Raw genomic sequence first — 25,461 nt, 5'->3', positions numbered from 1 at the left:
GACATGGAAGACATTGGGTTGTTTAGTTTGAGTGTTGAGGTAAAGTTGTTAATATAATGATTGATGGTATTATTATTGTTATTGTGTTGTAGGAATCCCTCAAGAACTAGCAAGCACTTGTTCATTGGGTTGTAAGTAGATTCTTCCTTTGAATGTATCTCACGAGGTATGTATATGATAAATGAAGTTTTCATTGACTTTAGCTCATTTAAATCATTGATTATGTATGTTGTATGTAATGATATATTGAAAAGAAATGGAATTGAAGCCAGGGGAAAAATAAAGGAGCTAACTCTTTAGCACGCACGCCACATGCTTGATAAAATGATTCAATGAATGTTTTTATGGCTTGATGGTTATATGGTATAGTGGTGTTACCTTTGGTAATTCTAAACCCACACGACGGAAGTTGATCAACATAATGACATGTAATGTGACTGATTTTGACTGAGACGTACATGTGTACCATTGACTGATGACCTATCAATGCCATTCGGATGAAAAGAAATGAATTGTTCTATAGATGTCATCTTATAATTGTTATATACGCATTTTTATTGACTGATGACATATTACGGTTAAGAAATGATACGGATTCCTTATGTACACTATGGTATATGTACTTGTTATTTAAAGGTCTACTTGCTGAGTTTTTATAACTCATTTCAGTTATGTTCATGAAATGTAGATGCAGGTAACCGAGATTGATACGACGGGGTGTCGAGATGGAAGAAAGAAATGTGCCAAGCTTGGAGGAAGGGTGAAATGATTATTTTGTCTATGGATGATTAAGAAAGTATTTTGTTTTGTAATGGTTGGAGTTGGCTAATATATTTTGTTGTTACCCATTTGATATTTTGAGATTTTAAATTTGACTCAATTATTTTGGTAATCAAATGCAATACTTTTGATTGTGTATATCTTTATGTATTAGTTGTAGGAATTTTTATGTTGTATTGATTTTATTGCTTGAGACAGGTGGTGAGTTCCTTTTTACAGGGAAACTCTGCCAAAATTTTTAAAGCACATACTTTCCTCCAAGTCTATTTTTAAAACTTCCGCATTATAAAGTTTATTATTTTAAGAAAACGGGTTAGGGTGTTACAATTGTTACATAGGTTACTGCTCATTTACTTTGGGAGGGTGATCGACTTTGAGTAATTGGAGGATACATTTGGAATAAGAAACTGGAATTTATGATCTAGTTTTGCAAATTTAGATATAACATTCCAATTTCAAAATATAATAATTGTCTTCCAAATGAGTTGCAACACATGTATCTGTGTGGTTGAACTTGTGTTCTTCTTCAGGTGACTTTTTGTCATTTTTATTAATTTGAGGATTGTTTTTGAAAATTAATTTGTTAATTTTTGTTCGTCGATACTAATATTCATCGACACTGTTCAATCATTGAAGAAATGATTCTTTATAGGGTCAACCGCTATACTTTATTAAACTCCAGCTACAAGACATCTTCTGATAAGTGACCGAAGCTAATCAGCGACGGAAGCAAATCTCGCTGAGCCACTGTCGCTGACGGTTTATAAAACCGTCGCTCATTAGCAACATTTATAAAACTGTCGTTAATGCGATCGGCGACGGTTTATGATCAGCAAAAACCGTCGCTATCTAATTAGCGACGGTTTTCAAACCGTCGACGATCAAAATCAGCGACGGTTCATGACAAATTGTCGCTCATTAGCAACATTTAGAAACCGTCGTCGATCCAATCGGCGACAGTTGCAAAACCGACCGTCGCCGATCATGTAGGCAACGGATTTACAGCGTCGCTGATTAGCGACGGTTTTGTCAAAAACCGTCGCTGTTGCCTATAAATATGCCTCGCACCGTACATTTTTCTCAAATCGTTTCACTTCTGTAATAGTTTTCTCTGGGGCGATTTAAAACTCGGATTGAGGTAAGTTTTTTAGCTTCAATTTTTTAGTTATGATAATGAATTTTGTTAGCTTGTAGTGCAGGTCACGATCTAGATCATCGAAATCGAACCACTCAAACATTCAATTTAACTTTGAAAAAGCATGAGAAGGATTTTCACTCAATTGAGAAGCTACTCTGCTAAAACTATCATATGTATTGAGAAAGAAAGATATTTATCTGCACGATTCATAATTGTTGAGCATGTCTTGGGATTAATTCATAAATTTTAAATATGATTCAAGTGACATAATCCTGGGATAATTTTATCTCAATCACCATTGATGGGACAAATCCATAAATTTCGAAATTTTAATGATATAGAATTAAAATAAATTTTTTTGTAAAATAATTTTACGAATTAATTATATAAAATATATATTTCATAAAATAAATATTATTTTTTATGTCAAAATATTATAACAATTCCGAAGGTCCAGTTACCATTGCCGCCGCAGATCTCGAGCGTTACCAGCTCGATACGAACGAAACTTGATACAGAGCTTGAAGTTTCGAGGCCACCATTGAAGCCTTCTCCTCTCCTCTGTTAAGGTATCTGTTAAATTGATTCGAAATCAGTTTTTTTACGCCTATTTTCGAACCTGCAATTGGGTTTTGGCTGGAGTTTTCTGTTTCTTGTGCCCTTATTTGGGATTAGGGGCTGCTCTTGTGCTTCACTGTAGGACGACCATTTTGAAAGGGTGTATTGGGCGCCATGGATCCACAAAGCCAGACCACTTCACTGCAGCGACTCCAGAATGTCGAGAAGGTACACTTTCAGGGTCTACGCAGTAAGATAATTGTTCAAAATCTGCCATTGATTACTTTAGTGAATCATATGATTTCTAATGTTGATTTGTTAGAGGATCGTAAGGGTTTTGGAGCTCGCTGGCGGGGTTATGGAGGAAATGGGGAACCCTAGTGGCCCCAGAAAGGAGCTTGTTAACAGCAGTTGCGGCGAATTCATGCAATCAGTCAAGGTTTAAATCTACTTCGTTTTCAACTGACTGTATCGTTAATATCAATTTCTGTGTGTTACGCTTAGTTTTTTGCTGCAATTTTGTGTGAGGTAATATTAATAGGCGTTGCTGTTAACTCAATATTTATGGTTTGAAATAGGACATTCAAGTGATGCTGCGTGAGGAAATCAAAAGCGCATGTGAGTATCGGCCATTCGAGAAGTGTGACCATGTCCCGAGAATATCTAACGAGATTTGTTGCAAGAAGCTAGAATATGTCATTGCACAAATAGATGAGATGAAGCAAACGATCGAGGGATATGGTGATGCAGCTTGAGGTGTTTTACTTTATTCAATCATATGTAAAGGTAGATCGATGTTGCTGGACGTGCTCCTGGCAATTGAATTATAGTTTTCATTGTCTAGAGTTTTTGAGGATATGAGAAGTTTGGAATATGTTGAAAGACAGTGCATATTTATGTAGAAGACATTGGCAGAAGAACCTTAACTTTTATTGTGAAGAATGTTTTCTCGCTCAGATGATGATTTATGAATTCTATTCATGTTTAATGTCTTTCTACTCTCCAATGTACAAGAATGTTCGGCATTTTGTGATCTGTTTTATGTAATCCCTACCTGCATTCTTTTCGTTCAATGCTCAGACGACTGGAGCCGTGTAGTTTCTAGAGCTGCAGTTTACACTCTCTTGTATTGTTGAATACTGATCGAAACCATAAATGGTTGTAATTCGTAGACTTTTGCTTGAATATTAATCTTGGATTGGAAATGTATGTGTCAAGAGTTATGTATGTAGCTTTTAAAGGGTTATGTAGCTTATTGGTTTCGGATGGCTGCTTAGGTCGTCTTTCCGTTTGACGCCTTATGTGATTGCTCAATTTTTTTTATTATTGAATTGGCTTCCTGGGAGTTCTGTTTTTTCATACTGGAGCTGGCCTCGTCCAAGAATTGTTACATAGGTTACTGCTCATTTACTTTAGGAGGATGATCGAGTTTGAGTAATTGGATGATACATTTGGCATAAGAAACTGGATTTTATGATATAGTTTTGCAAATTTGGATATAACATTCCAATTTCAAAATATAATACTTGTCTTCCAAATGAGTTGCGACTCAGGTATCTGTGTGGTTGAACTTGTATTTTTTTTCAGGTGACTTTTTGTCATGCTTATTAATTTGAGGATTGTTTTTGAAAATTATTTTGTTAAGTCGATACTAATATTCATCGACACTATTCAATCATTGAAGAAATGGTTTTTTATAGGGCCACCCGCTCCTCTTGTAGCTGCATTATCTTATTCTCACTGTCTGAAGTAGAAGGAAATCCATAAATTGATGTTTGATAATTGATGAACATACTTGTTAGAATATTTTTTATTACCCTTAAATTTTTGGTAATTATCAAAATAAACAACATAAATTTTGTTTCAAGATCTAGTCGCTCACTTTATTGTATAGGTTTTTCAGATTGCTGGATTATTTCAATTCTTTCAAGAGTTCAAGTCGTTCTGTCTAGAATCCAACCGCTATACTTTATTAAACTCCAGCTACAAGACATCTCCTGATAAGTGACCGAAGCTAATCAGCGACGGAAGCAAATCTCGCTGATCAAAATCAGCGACGGATTTTGAGAAACCGTCGCTCATGAGCGACGGTTTACAACTCGCTGAACGGATCGACGACCGTTTATAATGAGCAAAATAGTTGCTAATTTGCGCCGGTTTATAAAACTGTCGCCGATACGGTTGGCGACGGAAAAAACCGTCGCTAATTTGCGACGGTTTATAAAACGTCGCCGGATACTGATTAGCGACGGTGTTTTCAAAAACCGTCGCTATATCGATCGGCGACGATTTATAATCAGCCAAAATCGTCGCTAATATGCGACGGTTGTTTTATACCGTCGCTGATTAGCGACAGTTTTTGATGATTAGCGACGGTTGTTTCAAAAACCGTCGCTATTTCCTATAAATATGCACACCAGTCCATTTTTCTCAAACCGTTTCACTTTTGTAATAGTTTTCTCTGGAGTGATTTAAAACTCGGATTGAGGTAAGTTTTTTAGCTTCAATTTTTTAGCTATGATAATAAATTTTGTTAGCTTGTAGTGCAGGCCACGATCTAGATTATCATGAGTTTGGATATACCTGCTGTCTGCGCTTCTGGAAGTTCTGCTAATGGAGAATTGGAGCCAAGAAGTAATGGTCTTGGTCGCCTGGAAAATGAAGATAACAGGATTGATGCACAACTGAGAAATAATAAAGCTAAATTTGAATAATATCATGTTATTATATATAAAAGGAGTGTATGACAGCTCATTATAATAACGGCATTGCAAGTTTAGGAGGATAAGGAGGTAAATCAAGACAAAAGCCCAAGATGGATTAAAATCTATAAACCAAAATATAAATTTGTCAGTAAACTTTTTAACAGAACAATGTTTATGAAGACCTAATATAATGATATAGTGACTCTGTTGAGAATATGTGAAATATTAAATCATAGGACTTTGAAGCTTGTAATAAATACATTATAGCCTGCAAGATCAAAACGAAGAAACTAATTTGATATGATCACTAATATAAATCAACATAATATTTCATAGATATACATTGGCAGAGATAAAACCATGTACAGAATACAGGGTGCCACATATAGCTGAATGTGTTTGAACATAGATAATGGAATATCTATATTAGCATCCCCCAAATTATAACGCCAAAACATATAGCATGTATTTAACGATTTATGTAACTATTTGTTCATAATGTATTTTATAAAATTTACACTAAAAAGAGTTGATTTACTTGCACTTGATTTAAAATTTGATTAACACTTTTAAATGAAGAAAAAAGAATAATTATTGAAGCAACTCACAATCTTCGGCAGTAACTGTTATGCCTGATGAGTCTTTTATGACTTGTGAAGGTCGTGGTGGAGGATCTAAAGCAGCGTTGATTAAACTTACAAGGTATTGATATAGAGAAATAATTGTGTGACACCTGATTCATGTAAGAGGACACTTATTTTATTGTTATGTCAAGCTTTCACAATTCCTGTTGGTAATTATATTACCCCAACATGTATCTTTTAGAAAGCAAAAGTCGTGGTTCTAAATTTCTAATTTAGATTACGGCTCCTCGTTTTCAGTAACCCATGTTTCTAGATCCACTTTTCTTTCATTAGGAACTTTATGTCTCACTCAAGTTATCTGCTTGTAGGATCAACTGCTCTTAGTTTATTTGTCCAGCATCACAAGAACACAACTCAGTTTATGTATTTGATTATGAGCATTTATTGACCAAGATGTTATATATTTGTTTTGATAATTTAATGACAACACACTCAATTAAGCAAAAACATTACATAATTCATGTATGAGAAATCGATAAATCCCTTGATGATCTTCATCAGTATCATGTAAATCCATCGAAGCACCACACCCTTAAACATACCTAAACTTGCTAAAAAACACCGAAATGAAAAAAGGTATGCATAATAATTGATTTGTAAAAAAATCCATTTTTGATTAAAACTAACCTTCAAGGCAACGTAATTGAATGAAAAACAATGGGTGAAAAAGAGTTTTGAAACAAACAGAGCAAGTAAATCATATGAATTTCATGACCAACACATCAAAGAACACAAAAGATACACATTTTTTAACAACACCGTTTTTTTTTTTTTTTTTGGTTGAGGGTGTAGAGATGAGGGATGAATAAATGAAACAATGCCTCGACCTCTAATGAAGTTGACACCATTTGTTATATTACTTGAATTAATATGTGTACCCCAAATTTAAAAGTCTTAATGATATAGAAGGTATCAAAATGAGAACATATGAGTAAAAGGAAACTTTAATGGCACAAATAACAAATATAATGTATCATCATAAAAATACCACAACTTTAGAAATCCCATACATCAGGTATTAAATCAAGGGGTCATGTTATTCATGAGTTAGAAAAGTTTGGTTAACTCTGATCATTTCTATTTAAGATGTTATATTTTTGTCCATTGAACTTATTGTAAATACAATGCTCTATCTGTTAGCTTTATGTCCTTCAACTGATTTTCTGAATATGTTATATTACAAAATGATACTATTGAAACCTACATGATTGTTGATTGTCGAAACTGGACATTAAGGATATTGACTAATGACTACTATATAAGCTTCAGTGTTAAACTACAGATATTATTCTTGTTAAATAGTACATGTGATTTATAAGATTTGTTGACCTGTTGCGTCAAATGTTCTAAAATTTCTGCAACATACTCACTTTGTACTGAATAAAAATCTAACTAAAACAGATATTGCAAATGATGCATTTAGAAAATAAAAAAAATCTAACTAAAACCAACCAATTCTCTTTGCAATATAAAAAAATTAACAAAACGTGCTTATCATTTTCATTGTTAAATAAAAAAAGATAAAGTGCGTAATGAGATTCCTCGCGTATGCCTCTTAATTTTCCAAAAAATTCTTAAAACAATTTAAAACACTGAAGAACAACTTTTAAATGGTGAGGAAACTTTGATAAAGCCTTTTGTCTTTTGGTTTATTGAAAAGAAAAGAACTCCAGTTTTTTTAAATATCTTGATTGAGACTCATCCCCGTCTTCTTCGTTTCATTCCACTCCAATTCTTTTCAGTTTACTGCATAGTGATGAAGGCTTGTAATTTAATTATACGTTCCGTTTTACAAACACAATCAGACCCCATTTTGAGAGCATCAAACTCCAAAAATTAAATAATCAGGGATGAGGAATAGAGTTACAGAGAAGATAAGGAAGAGACTGTTCGTCCATTGAATTGATAGGGCGGGGAATTCTTGAAAACTAAATTGCTTTGAGAACATAATACAAACACCTGCAGTGCAAATTTGCAACCATACTTCTAACAAAATCCATATTGTCAAGAAAACCAATCACTGTACACAATCACACATTAAAAGCTTAGGCTTTGAACTGATAATGTAATCCAAGAGATGAGTAACTTAATTCGAATGGATTCAACACAGAATGGTCGTATAATCCACGTTTCAATTCTCTATAGATGAGTGTCGCTGATAGATTTGAGGTTTCACTGAGAATTGACGCTGATGGATTTTGATACAAACTCATTGTCATGTATTTTCGAGATAGAAGATTTGAAAGAGGGAACGAAATTTGTGAAGCTAAATCAACAACTATATAGATTCAGAGGAAAGAAATCGGCTTTTGTGAAATATATCCGAGAAAAGTTTTGGAATAGGGAAGAGAGAATCGTGCAGATTAGGGGAATAAAATCTTGTGTGAACTGTTTTTTTTTGGAGACGTGGTGTTATTTTGAGAGAAGAAAATATTAAGCAAAAGGGCAAAAAGGTCACGAAAACTTGGTGTCCGCACATTGCAGTTTTTATGAGCCTCTCATCTTTAATAAAATAGTAGAGATGTGTTTGATTTTTGTGATACACACATATAAATACATTAATCAGGGAAAAAAGCCAAATTTCTAACCTAAATGTTAGAAATACACCAAACGGCTTGTCTACTTGTAAATAATACTGTTTAGCCGGTTGTTGTATGTGTTTCTTTTCTTTCGACTCACCTAATTCAGTATCCCTCCGAATGCAATAATTGTTTTTGCTCAATGAACGATTGAAACAGGAAATCCGAATTATCATACATTTTAAAATATTTGAATTATATGTTATCATGGTTATCCGTCCTGAAATATTTATTAAAATTATTTGTCCAAAAAACAGAAGCCGCATTACCGAGAATTTTTAAAACACTCTCCTCTCCTTCTCTCTTGGAGTGATTGGATTTTCTTTATATATATAAGCTGAATTGCAGTCTCTTGTTTTTATCTTGAAATAAATAAATTTATACATATTTATTTATTTTTATGGAAAACATATTGGGTTTGCTTAGAATCAGAGTGATAAGAGGCATAAATCTAGCGAAAAGAGATGTAAGAAGCAGCGATCCTTACGTGATAATTAGACTGGGCAAGCAGGTTTGTGATCTTTCTTTCTTTCCCCACGGCCTCTTTTTATTTGATTTAATTTTATTATACGAATTTATATATGGAGTTTTTGTGTGAAGAAATTTGGCTGTCATAAATGGTTTTTGTTGTTTGTTTTAAGTTTCTTGACTGAATTTTGTCAGAATTTTTCTAAAAAAATCATGTTTATTCGTATATATAAATATTATAAATAATATGCGGAAGCTAAATCGAGTGTTAATTCTGGCCATTGAAAATTTTGATTTTTCTGTTTTTCTTCTCGGTTGATGCCTTCTAAGCACTTCACCATCTCGATAGATGGTGTATATTTTTTTATGAGGTGTGTGTGTTTAGGGACCTTAAACGCTTGTATATATAGGCGTCTCATACCATCAATTAGTTAATGTGGGAGCACGATTGTCAACGGAAGAATCGTGTATACGCATCTAAATTTTCTTGATCGTCGCCAATTTCAATTTCTACACGCTACTTCTTTTAATATGTTTCATGTTTTTTTTACAAATTTCTAAAACAAAATCTTGAATCAAAGCATGATTATTTCTTTTTATTTTTCAGGTTTTGCTTATTAACTTTGAAATTTTTATATAGTGGCAAACTAAGTAACGGGATAATTTGAGGAACATATTTGTGAAATTAAGGAGGCCAACTATCATGTCCTTTAAAAAAGTGTACCGCACTTACAAATTTTTGTGGCACAAATTAACTTGACTTCATAAATCTTATTGAATAATTTCTTACTTTAGTGGCACTCAAGATTTTCTGGAACTTTGCAACTAATTTACACGACTAATTTTCGTCGTATATGTTTCCTTTTATAATGAATTTATACGATAAATGAAATGTTTGTTATATGTTAAAGATTGGAACTTGGACCTAACTCAACCCCAAGAGCTAGCTTTTGGGGTTGAGTTAGGTCCAAGTTCCATTCTTAACATGGTATCAGAGCCCGGGTTTCACCGTTATGTGTTGGACTGCCTATAATTAGGCCACCCGTTCTGCTCATAATTGGGTCATTTGTAAACTCCACGCTCCATATGTTCATTCTTGGGCGTGAGAGGGGTGTGTTAATTGTCCCACAGTCGGTTGGATAAATAACATACGAGTTGTATATATGAGATTGGGCAATCCTCCCCCCTTGAGCTAGCTTTTGGGGTTGAGTTAGGTCCAAGTTCCAATCTTAACATTATATAAACTAAAACGTAAGAGAAATTAAGGCTATATTTGGTTGGATTGATAAGGTGTTGGATTGTTTGATAATTCAACAGAAAATTTAGATTCGGAGTATTTTTTTGAATCGAAGTACATGTCTCATACTTGAAAACTTGATGTGAGATGAACTACAAATTATCGATAGATTTAGAGTACTTCTTAGCGTAGCTTATTATTATATATTTTAGTTATAATGAAGCAAATTTTTGAATGCTAAAGCACTAAAATCTAACTACTATTGAATCAGAAAGTCAAGACTCGTGTTGTGAAAAAGAATGTTAATCCAGAATGGGACGAAGAGCTGACACTATCGATTGCTGATGTTCCAAATATCCCAATCATATTGGTAAATTATTTTTATTATATTAAATTCTGGACATTCTTCCCTTGAATCCAATCCTTAAATTGTGCGATATATTTCATTTTGTCGCAGCGAGTATACGACAAAGATACATTCACCCCGGACGACAAAATGGGGGAGGCCGAATTCGACGTTAGGCCGTTTCTTGAAGTCGTTAAAATGCATCTGGAGAATGTTGTAAATGGAACCGTGATCACAACCATGAAGCCCAACAGACACAACTGCCTAGCTGAAGAGAGCTATGTTGCATGGGAAAATGAACAAGTGGTCCAACACATGTTCTTGAGACTTAGAAACGTCGAGTGCGGTGAAGTCGAGCTCAAGCTGCACTGGATCGACGGTTCTGGAAGTTGTCTGGAGAGTTGAGTTTGCGCGTGCATACTCGACAAACTTGTAGCGGCTTGGGATCAAGTTGGTATTGTAATGGAAGCTTTTGTTCTTGCTAATGGTTTGTATGGAGCTTGAGCTTGGTAATAAGTTGTGTACTCGGCTTATCTTATATGTCACATAGTATTTAACTTTTTATTCACTGCTAACATGCTTGCTAGTGGATAAGACAGGCTCAAGAAATGCGTGATCCTTTTTCTTTATCAAAATATCTATATATTATTTCAAAAAAAAATCAAAATATCTATATATATAATTTTCCTTAAAAGTTATTGCCGGCCATAATTTCTTGGCAATTATGTTTTAAATAATTGCCAAGAAATTGAGAAATACCTTGAGTAAGTCATCTATAACTTTTTCAATTATTGATTTTATTTAAATGCATTTTGTTAGTTAATATTATTATTTTAAATATTACCCAACTAATAATAATATTTTAAATATCATGTAGGGAGCATCGAAATGATCTAATAGCTAGAGGAGTGCGGAATGTGGAACAACAACAAGAAATTGAGTTTCCAATGTGGTTTAGAGATAAGGTAAGTAAAATAACATGTTCAAGTTAATATGATAAATTGTTCAATTCTAAATAATATTACGTTGCATTTGAATTGAGTTATTTCATATCAAATAATTTATTTTCATCATACTTCTCTAACATTTTTTAGGTTAATGAAATGCGAGAAGCTGGGTCATATGAGGCCATAGATGTGTAAGAAAATTGTGACCCGTAAAATAAACGTGTTGAAAATGACGACAGTCATTGCCAACAATTGTTGAAAAAATTTGTACACGGCAGCCTCAAATTTTGAAAATTGAGATGCGTATACAAATTTGGTTTGAATCTCGAGCTCCCAAAACACTCGGTGATGGTATTAGTGTGCCTATAAATACCAAAGACATTGAGGTCCCTAAACACACAATCTCATACAGAAAATACACCATCTAAAGGAGTGTTGAAGTGTTTAGAAGGCATCAATCGAGAAGAAAATCAGAGAAATCAAAATTTTCAATGGCCGGAGGTAACACTCGATTTAAGCTTCCGCATATTATATATCATGTTTAAATATACATAGAAAACATGATTTTGAGAAAAAAAAATATAACATTTGGTATCAGAACCACGTACCTCTGCCTTGAATATAACTGGTCTTCTTTTTCCTGAAATTCATATATAATGAACTCTTTGGAAATTTGATTCTCAAATTTTGATATGAGATGAGTAAAATTTTTTGAAAATCGGAGATGAGGCCATGAAGGTGTCTGGTTTTTTTTTTTCTAAGTCGAGAGGTTGAAGATGATGAGTTTACGTATAAAATGAAAATAAACAAGGGCCTTAGGTGCATGCTTTGAACGAGATAATAATTTTTTATCAATCATGCAATGTATAAGGGAGCCCACGTTTTCAAATTGATTCAAATGTGTCGGTGGCCATTTGGATAAATTAAAGCCCACATTTTTCAAATTGATTCCAATGTGTCGGTTGTTAATTTTTTATTTTAAAAAAAAAATTGATTAAATGTGGGACCCACATGTTTGGAATAATTAGTTTTATTATTATTGTTTTTAAATAAATAATAATAATAAATAAATAAATAATAATTAATGTGTTATTAAGTTATATGTATAATTCGGTATACATATAACATTTGGTCAAATGATTTGTACACATTAAAATAATTCCAAATTCAACGTAATTTCTAATACATGTTTAGAAATTATTTTTGCATGTTAGATACAATGTCAAATATTGTGTATAAGAGTTTGATGTATACATGCTCACATGCAAATTTAATATTATGTTTGCATTTATTCTTGAAATTTAAAATGCAAATATTATTGAAAAATAATTGATACATCAATATTCACATTGTGTTCATATTAAATTATATTGAGTTATTTATAATTTAAAATGAACATATCAAGTAAGATGTGAATATAATAATTTAAATAAAATATTTCAAATATTCACAAATGAACAAATAATCCTCACTTTATGTAAATGTGATCCTCACTTTATCATTACTCTGATTGAAGAGAAAAACTGATGTGGAATGTATTTGTTCATATTAAGTAAAAATGTGAATATAAAGTTATTTAATGAAAAATTTTGGTTTATAAAGATTCACATAAATGTGATAATTAAGTTGAATAATAATTATAAGGTGACGTAAGAAAACATGATCTGAGGGAGTTCTTCATATATCGGTTTAAACTGCCTTGACTAGCCACTGGTCTCCCTGATGAACGTTGCTCTGTCTAGGAGTTAGGTATTTAAAGGGCCTTAGCACTACCTATCTTTCCTGGGAGCACTATTAGAAAAGTGTTGATTGCGAAATAATTATTATATAAAGCATTAAGGAAAGCCAAAATTTTGTCCAGTGAACCGTATAATTTTAAATAATTGAGGAATAGCCACAACATCCTTACTTATGAAAAATTATGCATTAAGTGGATTTGGATCACATAATGGACATCAATTGTAATTAATTATATAAACATAATAAATTTTACCCCACATGGATTTTTATTATATTTATATAACTAATTAGGTTAAAATATCAAATTATATTTTTCTTAATTTACCCACAGGAGTTAAGGAAAATATATTTTGATAGTTTTATCATAAAGATACAGAAAAATCTTATTGAATTAAAATTTTAGCCCACCAGCAAATTTTATGTCATTAGATTTTTAAAACATGAATTACATTGGTAAAACATGATATTGTCTCAAAATTTTAAGCATATGATATTTTGTGCAGTTATGCAACCAGCGAGTTTTTCTGATATGAAATGTGACATTCCCGAACTAAAGGGCGATAACTATAAAATATGGAAAGAAAGAATTCTTCTTCAATTGGGGTAGATAGATATTGATTATGCTATACGGAAAGACGAACCATCTGCTATTACTGAAAACAGCATTTCAGATGAATGCTGATGTTGATCTTTATGAAAAATGGGAGCGATCTAATCGACTCTGCGTAATGTTCATAAAGACCAAAATCTCTGCTGGTATGCGTGGTTCTGTCGATCAACATAATAATGTCAGAGAATTACTGAAGGCTATTGATGAACAATTTCAGTCTTCATATAAAGCACTTGCAAGCACTCTAATTATGGAATTCTCTTCATTAAGGCTCACCAGTGTGAGAGGTGTGCGAAAGCACATCATGAAAATCCGGGACATAGCGGCTCGGCTCAAGACACTTGAACTCAAGACACTTGAAGTGGAAATGTCTGAGACTTTTCTTGTGCATTACATTTTATGCACTCTTCCACAGCAATATGGGCCCTTCAAAATTTCCTACAATACACATAAGGATAAATGGCCAATTAATGAATTAATGACCATGTGTGTTCAAGGAGAAGGAAGATTGTTAATGGAATCAAGTGATAATGTTTTTATGACTACACAAGAAAAGTACAAGAAGCAAGTCAAAGTCAAGGGAAAAGGGAAAGGAATAATTCCACGTCAACCTGACATTAAGAAAGAATCTAAATGTTTCTTCTGTAAAAAGACGAGACACATAAAGAAGGATTACAATAAATTTAAAGATTGGCTTGAAAAGAAAGGTATTCCTACTTCATTTGTCTGTTATGAATCTAATATGGTTGATATGATTTATAATACATGGTGAATTGATTCTGATTCTACAATCCATGTTACAAATACCTTACAGGGTATGCAAAACCTAAGAAAGCCAATAGGAAATGAGCGGAGCATCTATTCAGGAAACAAGATGTCTTCGCATGTGGAGGCTATTGGGACTTGCTGCCTTATATTGGAAAGTGGTTTTATTTTAAAATTAAAAAATACATTTTATGTTCCTAGTTTTTCTAGGAATTTAATTTCAGTTTCAAAACTTGTACCCCTTGATTATTCATTTCAGTTTGGATAAATCAATAAATTTGTTTTATAAATCAAATCTTATTGGAAGTGGTACAATAGTTGATGGTCTTTTCTCTATTTCTTTACAAAATAATAACACCACTATGCATGTTCAAAGATGTATTAAAAGATGTGTTATAAATGAAGATTCCTCCATATTGTGGCACAAGAGATTGGGACACATCTCCATAGAGAGAATTAAAATATTAGTAAATGATGGAGTACTCAGTACTTTAGATTTTACTGATTTTGGGACTTGTGTGGACTGCATTAAGGGAAAGCAGACCAATAAGTCTAAAAAGGGTGCCAAGAGGAGTACGAAAATATTAGAAATCATACGTTCAGATATTTGTTGTCCAGATATGGACATGCAAAGTCTGAAGTAATTCATCTCTTTCATTGATAATTACTCACGATACATGTATATCTATATGTTTCATAATAAAACCGAAGCACTAGAAGCCTTCAAGGTTTTTAAGGCTGAAGTGGAGAAGCAATGTGGAAAACATATTAAGATCGTAAGAACTGATAGAGGTGGAGAATATTACGGTAGATACACTGAGAATGGACAAGCAACTTGTCCGTTTGCGAAGTTTCTCCAAGAACATGGGATTGTTGCCCAATATACTATGCCTGGTTCTCCGGACCAGAATGGCATAGCTGAGAGGAGAAACCGAACATTATTGGACATGGTAAGGAGCATGTTTAGTAGCTCTAAACTTCCTAAATCCTTGTGGACTGAAGCTCTTAAGACAGTTGTGTATATATTAAACCGAGTTCCAACTAAGGCTGTCCCAAAGACGCCATTTGAGTTATTAAAAGGTTGAAAACCGAGTTTACAACATATACGCTTTTGGGGTTGTCCTTCTGAAATAAGAGTTTACAACCCACATGAAAAGAAACTGGACCCAAGAACCATAAGTGGATATTTCATTGGGTATGCCGAAAAATCCAAAGGGTACATATTCTATTGTCCATCTCACAACACTAGAATTGTGGAATCAAGAAATGCAAAATTTCTTGAAGATGACTTGATTAGTGGGAGTGATCATGACATATTTTTTGAGAATGATCACATTAATGTACAACCCTATTATTCAAATGAAATATTGGTCGTTATAAATGATGGAGTACTCAGTACTTTAGATTTTACTGATTTTGAGACTTGTGTGGACTGCATTAAGGGAAAGCAGACCAATAAGTCTAAAAAGGGTGCCAAGAGGAGTACGAAAATATTAGAAATCATACATTCAGATATTTGTTGTCCAGATATGGACATGCAAAGTCCGAAATACTTCATCTCTTTCATTGATGATTACTCACGATACATGTATATCTACATGCTTCATAATAAAACCGAAGCACTAGAAGCCTTCAATGTTTTTAAGGCTGAAGTGGAGAAGCAATGTGGAAAACATATTAAGATCGTAAGAACTGATAGAGGTGGAGAACATTACGGTAGATACACTGAGAATGGACAAGCAACTGGTCCGTTTGCGAAGTTTCTCCAAGAACATGGGATTGTTGCCTAATATACTATGCATGGTTCTCCGGACCAGAATGCCATAGCTGAGAGGAGAAACCGAACATTATTGGACATGGTAAGGAGCATGTTTAGTAGCTCTAAACTTCCTAAATCTTTGTGGACTGAAGCTCTTAAGACAGCTGTGTATATATTAAACCGAGTTCCAACTAAGGCTGTCCCAAAGACGCCATTTGAGTTATTAAAAGGTTGGAAACCGAGTTTGCAACATATACGCGTTTGGGGTTGTCCTTCTGAAATAAGAGTTTACAACCCACATGAAAAGAAACTGGACCCAAGAACCATAAGTGGATATTTCATTGGGTATGCCGAAAAATCCAAAGGGTACAGATTCTATTGTCCATCTCACAACACTAGAATTGTGGAATCAAGAAATGCAAAATTTCTTGAAGATGACTTGATTATTGGGAGTGATCATGACATATTTTTTTGAGAATGATCACATTAATGTACAACCCTATTATTCAAATGAAAGATTGGTCGTTATACACACCCCTCAAGACCAAATGGGTGTTAGGCAACCGATTACTGAAGTTCCACAAATCGCTGATGAAAATTCAGTAGATCAAGTTGTTAATGAAGAACAACAAGAAATTGTTGATCCACCAAACAACCTAAGGAGATCTACTAGAATAAGAAGATCAGCTATATCTAGTGATTATGTTGTGTATTTACAAGAATCAGACTTTAACATCGGAGCCGAAAATGATCCTGAAACGTTTTCACAAGCCATGAGTTGTAATGAGTCAAAACTATGGTTTAATGCTATGAAAGAAGAGATGAATTCTATGGCAGTTAATGGAGTCTGAGATCTTGTTCAGTTGCCTGATGGTGTAAAAGCCATTGGATGTAAATGGGTCTTCAAAACAAAGAAAGACTCATTAGGCAACATTGAAAGATATAAAGCAAGACTCGTTGCTAAAGGATTCACTCAGCAGGAAGGAATCGATTATAAAGAGACTTTTTCTCCTGTATTTAAGAAAGATTCTCTCTGTATCAGTCTAGCATTAGTTGCACATTTCGACTTTGATTTACTAACAAATGGATGTGAAAACATCTTTTCTCAATGGAGAACTAGAGGAAGATGTTTATATGAAACAACCTGAAGGTTTTTTCTCTAGTAATGGTGAGCCAATTGGTTTGTAAGCTTAAAAAATCTATATATTGATTGAAACAAGCTTCCCGTCAATGATATTTAAAATTTCATGATGTTATCTCTTCATTTGGATTCGTTGAGAACCTCATGGATCAATGTATATACCAGAAGGTCAGTGGGAGCAAGATTTGTTTCCTTATTCTATATGTGGATGATATATTACTTGCAACCAATGATAAATGTTTGTTATATAAGTGAAACAATTTCTCTCTAAAAATTTTGATATGAAGGATATGGGCGATGCATCTTATGTCATTGGCATTAAGATACATAAAGACCGAATTAGAGGTATTCTAGGTCTGTCTCAAGAAACATATATCAACAAAGTTTTAGAGAGATATCGGATGAAAGATTGTTCACCAAGTATAGCTTCTGTTGTGAAAGATGATAAATTCAATTTGAGCCAATGCCCAAAGAATGATTTAGAGCGGGAACAAATGAAAAACATTCCTTATGCTTCGGTTGTCGGAAGCTTAATGTATGCTCAGGTTTGCACTAGACCTGACATTGCATTTATTGTTAGGATGTTGGGAAGATATCAGAGTAATCCAGGTTTAGATCACTAGAAAGCCGCAAAGAAAGTCATGAGGTACCTTCAAGGGACCAAAGATTATATACTTATGTTCAGACGAACTGAAAATTTAGAAGTAATTGGCTACTCTGATTCAGACTATGCTGGCTGCATTGATTCAAGAAAATTCACTTCATGATATATTTTTATGCTAGCTGGTGGAGCTGTATCTTGGAGAAGTGCAAAGCAGACATTGACTGCTACTTCCACTATGGAAGCTGAGTTCGTATCTTGTTTTGAGGCAACCTCACATGGTGTATGGTTGAAGAGTTTCATTTCAAGGCTTAGAATTATGGATTCTATATCCAAGCCATTAAGAATATATTATGACAATTCAGCTGCTGTTTTTATGGCTAAAAATACCAAAAGTGGTAGTCGAAGCAAGCACATCGACATTAAGTATTTAGCCATAAGAGAACGTGTTAAAGATAAAAACATGGTTATCGAGCACATTAGCACTGAATTGATGATTGCAGATCCTTTGACTAAAGGCATGCCACCATTGAAATTCAAGGATCATACAGAAAGAATGAGACTTGGTTCTTTTATGTAATTTTGTTATAAAAACAAAATTAATGAAACTCATTAAGTTATGATATTTTCATATTCAGTTATGTACATATTCGGTTATCATGAAAAATATCAATAAAGTTGGACCTCGAATAAACATAGGGTTTATTCATTAAGTTATTTGAGAGATATAATACATTGTGATACATGGAAGATAATAATCGTTTTTAGATGACCTATCGCCATGATTCATGTATTTTAATTTCTCCTATGATAAATGAGATATACGGGTCAAGTGGGAGAATGTAAGAAAATTGTGACCCATAAAATAAACGTGTTGAAAATGACGACGGTCATTGCCAACAATTGTTGAAAAAATTTGTACACGGCAGCCTCAAATTTTGAAAATTGAGATGCGTATACGAATTTGGTTTGAATCTCGAGCTCCCAAAATACTCGGTGATGGTATGAGTATGCCTATAAATACCGAAGGCATTGAGGTCCCTAAACACACAGTCTCATACAGAAAATACATCATCTAAAGGAGTGTTGAAGTGTTTAGAAGGCATCAATCGAGAAGAAAATCAGAAAAATCAAAATTTTCTATGGCCGGAGGTAACACTCGATTTAAGCTTCCGCATATTATATATCATGTTTAATATACATAGAAAACATGATTTTGAGAAAAAAAATATAACAAGATGAATTATATGCATTAGCTAATAGATCCAATTTCACTGTGTACTCGTACTCCGGTGCTATTATCAATGGTGTTAAGTTTCTTGTGGAACAATGAGATGTGAGACGAACCACACAAAATAGCGATATTTTTGTACCAAACGTAGAAGGGCAAAACTTTTATGGTGTTCTTCAAGAAGTTATAGAGTTGTGTTATTTAAAAGATTGCAATGTGTTGATATTCAAATGCAAATGTTTTGACACTGATATTAGGAAGAGAAGAATTCAAGTAGACAATATATTCACGAGCATCTATACTGGGGCAAAAATGGCACAAGAATGATCCATTTATACTTGCATCGCAGGCGAAGTTAGTATATTACTTGAATGATATCAAGAATGGCCCAATGTGGAAATTAGTGCAGTCTTATACACTACGTAATCTATGGGACTATCCAAATGTTGAAGTAGAAAATGATGTTGACACAACTAGTTTTGATTCTCAAGTAGTGCAGGAATTGAATTCACAATCATTGCAATTTTTGGTAGAATTACCAGAGTTAGAGAATACAAGCTTCCATCGTGATGATGTTGAACCAACCGAGGTTATGAATATCGATCATTTGTTGCACAATTTAGGTGATTTTGTAGTAAGTGATGACGATTTTGAAGACGACATATTAGAAGAATATGAAGAACAAGATGACGGTACTGTTGAAATTGACGAGGATGATGGTATTGAAAATGAAAATAATGACACTATTTCAGACGAAGTAAGAATTATATTTTTCATATTACTATCGGTTTATCTATTCTCTATATTATTGTTCATTTGTTCAATGATTTTCGATGTTATTAAATTATTCGTATTATAAATTTTTTAAATATATTTTTTACAGGATGTCTAGTTTGAATGCTAGTGGTTCTGGTACTGAAGAGGGTGGATCGAGAGGGGATGGAGGAGGCAGACAGACAACATGGAGACGACAATCTTGTAGTAAAGTTCTTGAGAAAGCATTGAGAAAGCGAAAAAATGATAAATTGGAGGTTGAGTTTGAAGAGTATACAGGGGGTAGTGTTGGAGAAACTGGAAAATGGTTTAATAACTTGATAGCTCAAATAGTCTGAGATACAATATCTCCTCGTATTACAGCTTGGGAGGATGTCACTTTGGTTGAAAAACAACTCATCTTTGATCGTCTTTATGTAAGTTTGGAAATTTACATTATGTTATTTTAATGATATAATAATAATAATTTATGTATTAATGACTTGATTTTTTTTTTTAAGAACAAATTTACATATCCAAAGACGAGTGTGGTGAAGGCAGAGGTAGAGCGGCTCGCCATGAGAGAAATTCGAGAACGAAGATGTAAGATGAGGAGGCACATGAAGCAACTCGACGGGTTGCAAAATAAAGATGCACCAAAGAGAAAGTCATATAAGGGAGTAAGCCAAGATGATTGAGATTTTTTTTGTGATTATTTTGGAAAGAAGAAACAAATGGTTAGTAATAATTAGATTAGTTGATAAATATTTTATTATTACTTTCACTAATATTATTCTATATTTTGTAGGAAAAATCCGAGAAGAATACAAATAATCGGTTTTGTAGACCACTTGAAGGCGCTCATGGATCGAAGACTTTGGTTCAACATTATCACGCTGCTGTAAGTTTTATTATAAAATAATATTTATTTTTACATTTTATATGATAATAGCTGTTTTATTTCTTAAGGCCGATCCTGTGACGGGAGAGCTTCCGAGTGTGATCGACACCTTTGAGCAATTGTTTCACAAAGGAGGAAAATGGAAGAATGATTGGGCATCACAAAAATATGTAAGTATCTTTTACTATTTTTTTAGGAGAGCCATGAATATTAATTGTTTTTTTTTTGTGACATACCATTTTTCCCTCACAATGTATACGTGTCTTGGTTTTCTTATGTTCATTCGTGTATATGTTTTCTTTGTTTTGTTATTGGTGTTTTTGAGTGTCATTCCTTCAAATAGTTTGTTTATTTTATGCTTTTGAATTTTTTGGCATGGTCAAGCTTCTTTGCTTGGATTAGAGAAAATAATGGATTGAAATCCATTAAATGCTTTATTATTTAGTTTTAGAGCATATTTTCTTTTTTTCCATTATATTTTTAGTAACAATGATTTTTTTAAATACTAATAATTTAATTTCTTTTAAGGCTGAAATGGTGGAAGTTCGATCGACTCAGCCAGAGGTGAAGTGTCTGTCTCTACTATTGATAATGTGAATAAGCCCAAAGATGTCAATATCATGACGCAAGTCTTAGGCTCACGGTCTCGCTACGTCAAGGGTTTAGGTCCATTACCTAAACTATCTATAGTGGATGGTCCTAGGGCCACAAACATCAGCTCAAAGCATAATGATGATGGTGAAAAAATTATGGTTCTGCAACAAATGATCGATGAGCAAAAACAGACTATAGGTGAACAGCAACAGACTATAGGTGAGCAGCAACAAAAAATTGATGCATTATTGCAACACTTGCAACATGTCATTCCTGGTTTCTTTTTTCAGCCTCCATCGACAGACTCTTCCACTTGATCTCCTCCATCACTTCCCTCGCCTCCAACAACGACTGTGTAGTTTTTTTTATTTATTTTGCAACAACGACTATGTAGTTTTTTTAATTTTGCAACATTATCTAATTAGTATTTGAGTAAGTTTGTTTTTGGACATTATTAGATTAGTTTGTTTATATTTTTTAAAAATATTTGATTGTTCAATAGTAAATCGCACATCTATTAAATTTTGTTATATATAATTATTTTATTTGGTATTCATATTTAATAGAAAAATATAATATTAATGGCATATTTTGACAATGTTTTTATAGGATGAATAAAAAATAGAAAAATCGGTAACGCTAAAGGCGTCGCCAAATGTCTAATATCTTTGGCGATGAGTTTTTTTTCGTCGCCAAATAATTACAATAATATAGAAAAATTGAATTAAAAAATACATTTCGCGACGCAAGGAAGGCGTCGCCACATGATAATACTTTTTGACGACGTGTAGGATCAGTGTCGCGAAATGCGTATATCATCACTACAACAAAAACGGTATACGACAACGGATTTTGTAGCCTTTTTAAAACTGTTGTAACTGAGGGTGTTGTTGAAAGTCCGCTCAACGACAATGGTTTTTATCTGTTGTGGTAGGTGGAATTTGCGACGGTTTTTGAAAACCGTCGCTACTTAAATTAGCGACGGTTTTGTTTCAACCGTCGTTATTTAGCGACAGTCTTTATTCATGCTTTCCGTCGCTAAGTTGTTTCGAAAAATAAAAAAATTCTTTTAATAATTTAATAAATATAAAAGAAACTAAAATCATGTAAGAGAGAAAAATTTTAAATGTTGTGAAGTAGTAAAATCATGAAAGAGAGATAAATTTTAAGTGTTTTGAAGTAGTAGTGAGAAAAATTTTATGTGTTATGAAGTAGTGAGAAAAATTTTAAGTGTTGTGTGAAGTGATAAAATTATGTAAGAGAGAAAAATTTTAAGTGTTATGAAGTAGTAGAAAAATTTTAAGTGTTGTGTGAAGTGAGAAAATTGTGTAAATGAGAAAAAAATTTAAGTGTTGTGGAGGAAAATGGACCGAAAATGGAGATATTTATAGAGAGTTTGCGCGGTATTTTGTTAAACCGTCGCTAATTTCAAATTAGCGACGGTTGTCATAAATGCGTCGCCAAAGGTTGCGACGGTTTTATAAAATCCGTCGCTAAATGTAGCGGCGGTTTTTAAAAACCGTCGCATGTTTTGATTATGCGACGGTTTGGATAAAAACCGTCGCTCCATGTAGCAACAGTTAGTACCACACTGTCGCTAAGTGTAATGACGTGGTTTTGAAAAAGTCGCTAATTTTGAACATGCAACAGTTTCTTTAAACTAAAATCGTCGCTAATTTGAATTTAGCGACGGTAATAAATAATCCGTCGCTAAATTTAGCGACTAATTAAGAAAATCCGTTGCTAAATATGACAACAGTTTCCAAAACCGTTCTTGTTTGTCCAAAAACCGCGCCAATCGATAACGGTTTTAAAAAAATCGTTATCGATTGTCAAAAAAAACAAGCTAATAGACAACGGTTTTTTAAAACCGTTGTCGTTTGTCAAAAAAACACGCTAATCGACAACGATTTGTTGTTTGTCCAAAAACCACGCCAATCGACAACGGTTTTAAAAAACCGTTGTCGATTGTCTAAAAAAAAAGCTAATAGACAACGGTTTTTGAAAACCGTTGTCGATTAACAATGATTTTAAAAAACCGTTGTCGATTGTCCAAAAAAACATGCCAAAAGACAACAGTTCATAGAACCGTTGTCTTTTGCCCTAAAAAAACGTTGAAAGACAACGGTTTTCTGACCCTCTAAAAGACAACGATTTTTACAAAACCGTTGTCAAAACGCAGCTACGACAACGGTTTTCACTAAAACCGTTGTTAAAAACTATACGACAACGGTTTTTCAAAAAAACCGTTGTCGTAGCTGCGTTGTCGTTGGACGTTTTTCTTGTAGTGCATTAGTGGCGTTTTACTTTCAGCATCGCCAAAGGCCCGATTGACATTTGCCTACGAAAATTTTGTGACGGAACTCAGCGACGAGTTTTGGCGTCGCCAAATATTCGGCGACGTGTTTTCCTTACATTTTGCTACGTTGGTCAACGTCGCGAAATATAAAATTTCTTGTAGTGACATTGAGCATAATGATATTACAAGTTTCACATATTTAACATTATCTGCAATATGCATCGTTTTGTGCTAATATATATCTATATTATATTATTAAATTTGAGACACTTAGAGTAACTAATTTTTGGTGTTATGATCTATTTTAATAATTATATATATATATAAAGTAGGAATTAAATATACAACTTGATGTTTAAGAAAGCAAAGACACTATCTGTTAAACTATATATATATAACAGATAGTGTCTTTGCTTTCTTAAACATCAAGTTGTATATTTAATTCCTACTTTAGTTTTTTTTCTCTTTCTTTTTTCTATTTATTTTTATAATTCATATAATTACATTTTGATCTTCATTTAAATATAAACAAAATACATTATAAAAATATTGTACAAACACGAAAAGCGTTTATGGGTGCACTATTATTATGTAGAAAAGAAGATAGCAGTCATACAAATTGACTTGACTTTACTTATTTTAGGCTCTAATTATTCTCTAAATTTGCAAGTTTCCAATATTTAAGGAAAAATACTAGCATTTTTGTATGCAAAAACGGCAAACATGGATGGCCAAACACGGATTTACTCATTCCGAGCCCCAAGGATTACCACATACTCCAAAGAACCCATACATTATAAGCTAATTGAACGTAGTCATTCTTTCAACACTCTCAATCTCTTAATAAAAAAAAATATATTCCTCCAAACTAAATTCTCTATTAAAAATCGCCAACAATGGGTGACGATCCACAGGATGTAGCGGACCGGGAGCATATTTTCAAGAGATTTGATGAGAATGGCGATGGAAAAATCTCAGCTGCGGAGTTGGGAGAGGCCCTCAAGACATTACACTCGGCTACGGCCGAGGAAGTTAAGCGGATGATGGACGAAATCGATACCGATGGCGATGGATTTATTTCGTTCGAGGAGTTTACTGAATTTGCTAGAGCTAATAGGGGCCTAGTAAAGGATGTTGCCAAGATTTTCTAATCTTATATTTGAAATTTTTAGGCTGATTTTTGTATTTTTTAAATTGTTCGTGGGATTGAGAATTATGATATAATCATGCATGTTCTAATGTTTTTTTTGTATGTTTGAGGCACCCACGTTATATTATGAATATTACACCAATTAAATATTGTGAGACCCCATGATCTGATTATGTAGATTATGAGTAGTAAATCAACTCATAATATACTGTATTTGGAAATAGGAGTTGACATAGTTTATGCAAATGGAAATAAACTATACAAGTTGAAAATACTCCATAATTATTTGAAACATTATGTATTTTAATGGCAAACTTGTAAATAATTGGAAAAATATTACATTAAATTGATGGCAAATTGGTAAATATTTTGAAAAATACTTGATTAAATTTTAAGGGTATAATGGTAAATACTCAATTAAAGTGTGAAATAAATGGATAATGGCAAAATGGTGATTATGAAAATAACTCGAATTGGTGCTTTCCCTCAAATTAAGACACGTGGAGATGAAATTT

At 33.3% G+C, this 25,461-nt stretch overlaps 4 protein-coding genes across 8 annotated transcripts; all 4 read left to right on the top strand.

Annotated features, from left to right (window-relative positions):
* Window positions 1-1,885: 1,885 nt before the first annotated feature.
* Window positions 1,886-3,467, top strand: LOC142549635 (mediator of RNA polymerase II transcription subunit 11-like). Of its 4 annotated transcripts, none has more exons than XM_075658692.1 (4): window positions 1,886-2,487; window positions 2,619-2,704; window positions 2,810-2,915; window positions 3,055-3,467. In XM_075658692.1, exons 2-4 carry the CDS (start codon window positions 2,694-2,696, stop codon window positions 3,229-3,231), a joined length of 294 nt encoding a protein of 97 aa, XP_075514807.1. In that variant the 5' UTR covers window positions 1,886-2,487; window positions 2,619-2,693; the 3' UTR covers window positions 3,232-3,467. The 4 variants fall into 4 exon arrangements, with proteins under 4 accessions (XP_075514807.1, XP_075514806.1, XP_075514804.1 ...); XM_075658691.1 differs by having other exon boundaries at window positions 2,594-2,704; XM_075658689.1 differs by having other exon boundaries at window positions 2,799-2,915; window positions 3,055-3,418.
* A 5,233-nt stretch (window positions 3,468-8,700) lies between these two features.
* Window positions 8,701-10,995, top strand: LOC142549632 (protein C2-DOMAIN ABA-RELATED 5-like). Its single transcript, XM_075658685.1, has 3 exons — window positions 8,701-8,915; window positions 10,381-10,479; window positions 10,567-10,995. The coding sequence occupies exons 1-3, from the start codon at window positions 8,805-8,807 to the stop codon at window positions 10,858-10,860; spliced, it is 504 nt and encodes a 167-aa protein (XP_075514800.1). The 5' UTR covers window positions 8,701-8,804; the 3' UTR covers window positions 10,861-10,995.
* A 183-nt stretch (window positions 10,996-11,178) lies between these two features.
* Window positions 11,179-21,997, top strand: LOC142548249 (uncharacterized). 2 transcript variants are annotated; one of them, XM_075656565.1, is made up of 8 exons: window positions 11,179-11,219; window positions 11,333-11,420; window positions 19,873-20,006; window positions 20,133-20,439; window positions 20,524-20,682; window positions 20,811-20,903; window positions 20,972-21,073; window positions 21,432-21,997. In XM_075656565.1, exons 5-8 carry the CDS (start codon window positions 20,581-20,583, stop codon window positions 21,498-21,500), a joined length of 366 nt encoding a protein of 121 aa, XP_075512680.1. In that variant the 5' UTR covers window positions 11,179-11,219; window positions 11,333-11,420; window positions 19,873-20,006; window positions 20,133-20,439; window positions 20,524-20,580; the 3' UTR covers window positions 21,501-21,997. The 2 variants fall into 2 exon arrangements, 1 of the variants encoding a protein (XP_075512680.1); XR_012820945.1 differs by having other exon boundaries at window positions 11,185-11,420; window positions 20,524-20,739.
* Window positions 21,998-24,627: 2,630 nt separating this feature from the next.
* LOC142548248 (polcalcin Ole e 3-like) lies at window positions 24,628-25,031 on the top strand. Its single transcript, XM_075656564.1, has one exon. The coding sequence runs from the start codon at window positions 24,693-24,695 to the stop codon at window positions 24,945-24,947; it is 255 nt and encodes an 84-aa protein (XP_075512679.1). The 5' UTR covers window positions 24,628-24,692; the 3' UTR covers window positions 24,948-25,031.
* Window positions 25,032-25,461: the final 430 nt, after the last annotated feature.

Source organism: Primulina tabacum, chromosome 6, assembly GCF_025594145.1.
Source record: "Primulina tabacum isolate GXHZ01 chromosome 6, ASM2559414v2, whole genome shotgun sequence".
Classification (NCBI taxonomy): Eukaryota; Viridiplantae; Streptophyta; class Magnoliopsida; order Lamiales; family Gesneriaceae; genus Primulina; species Primulina tabacum.
Note: the sequence above shows the minus strand (reverse complement) of the source record. Positions and strands in the feature narration are given on the sequence as shown.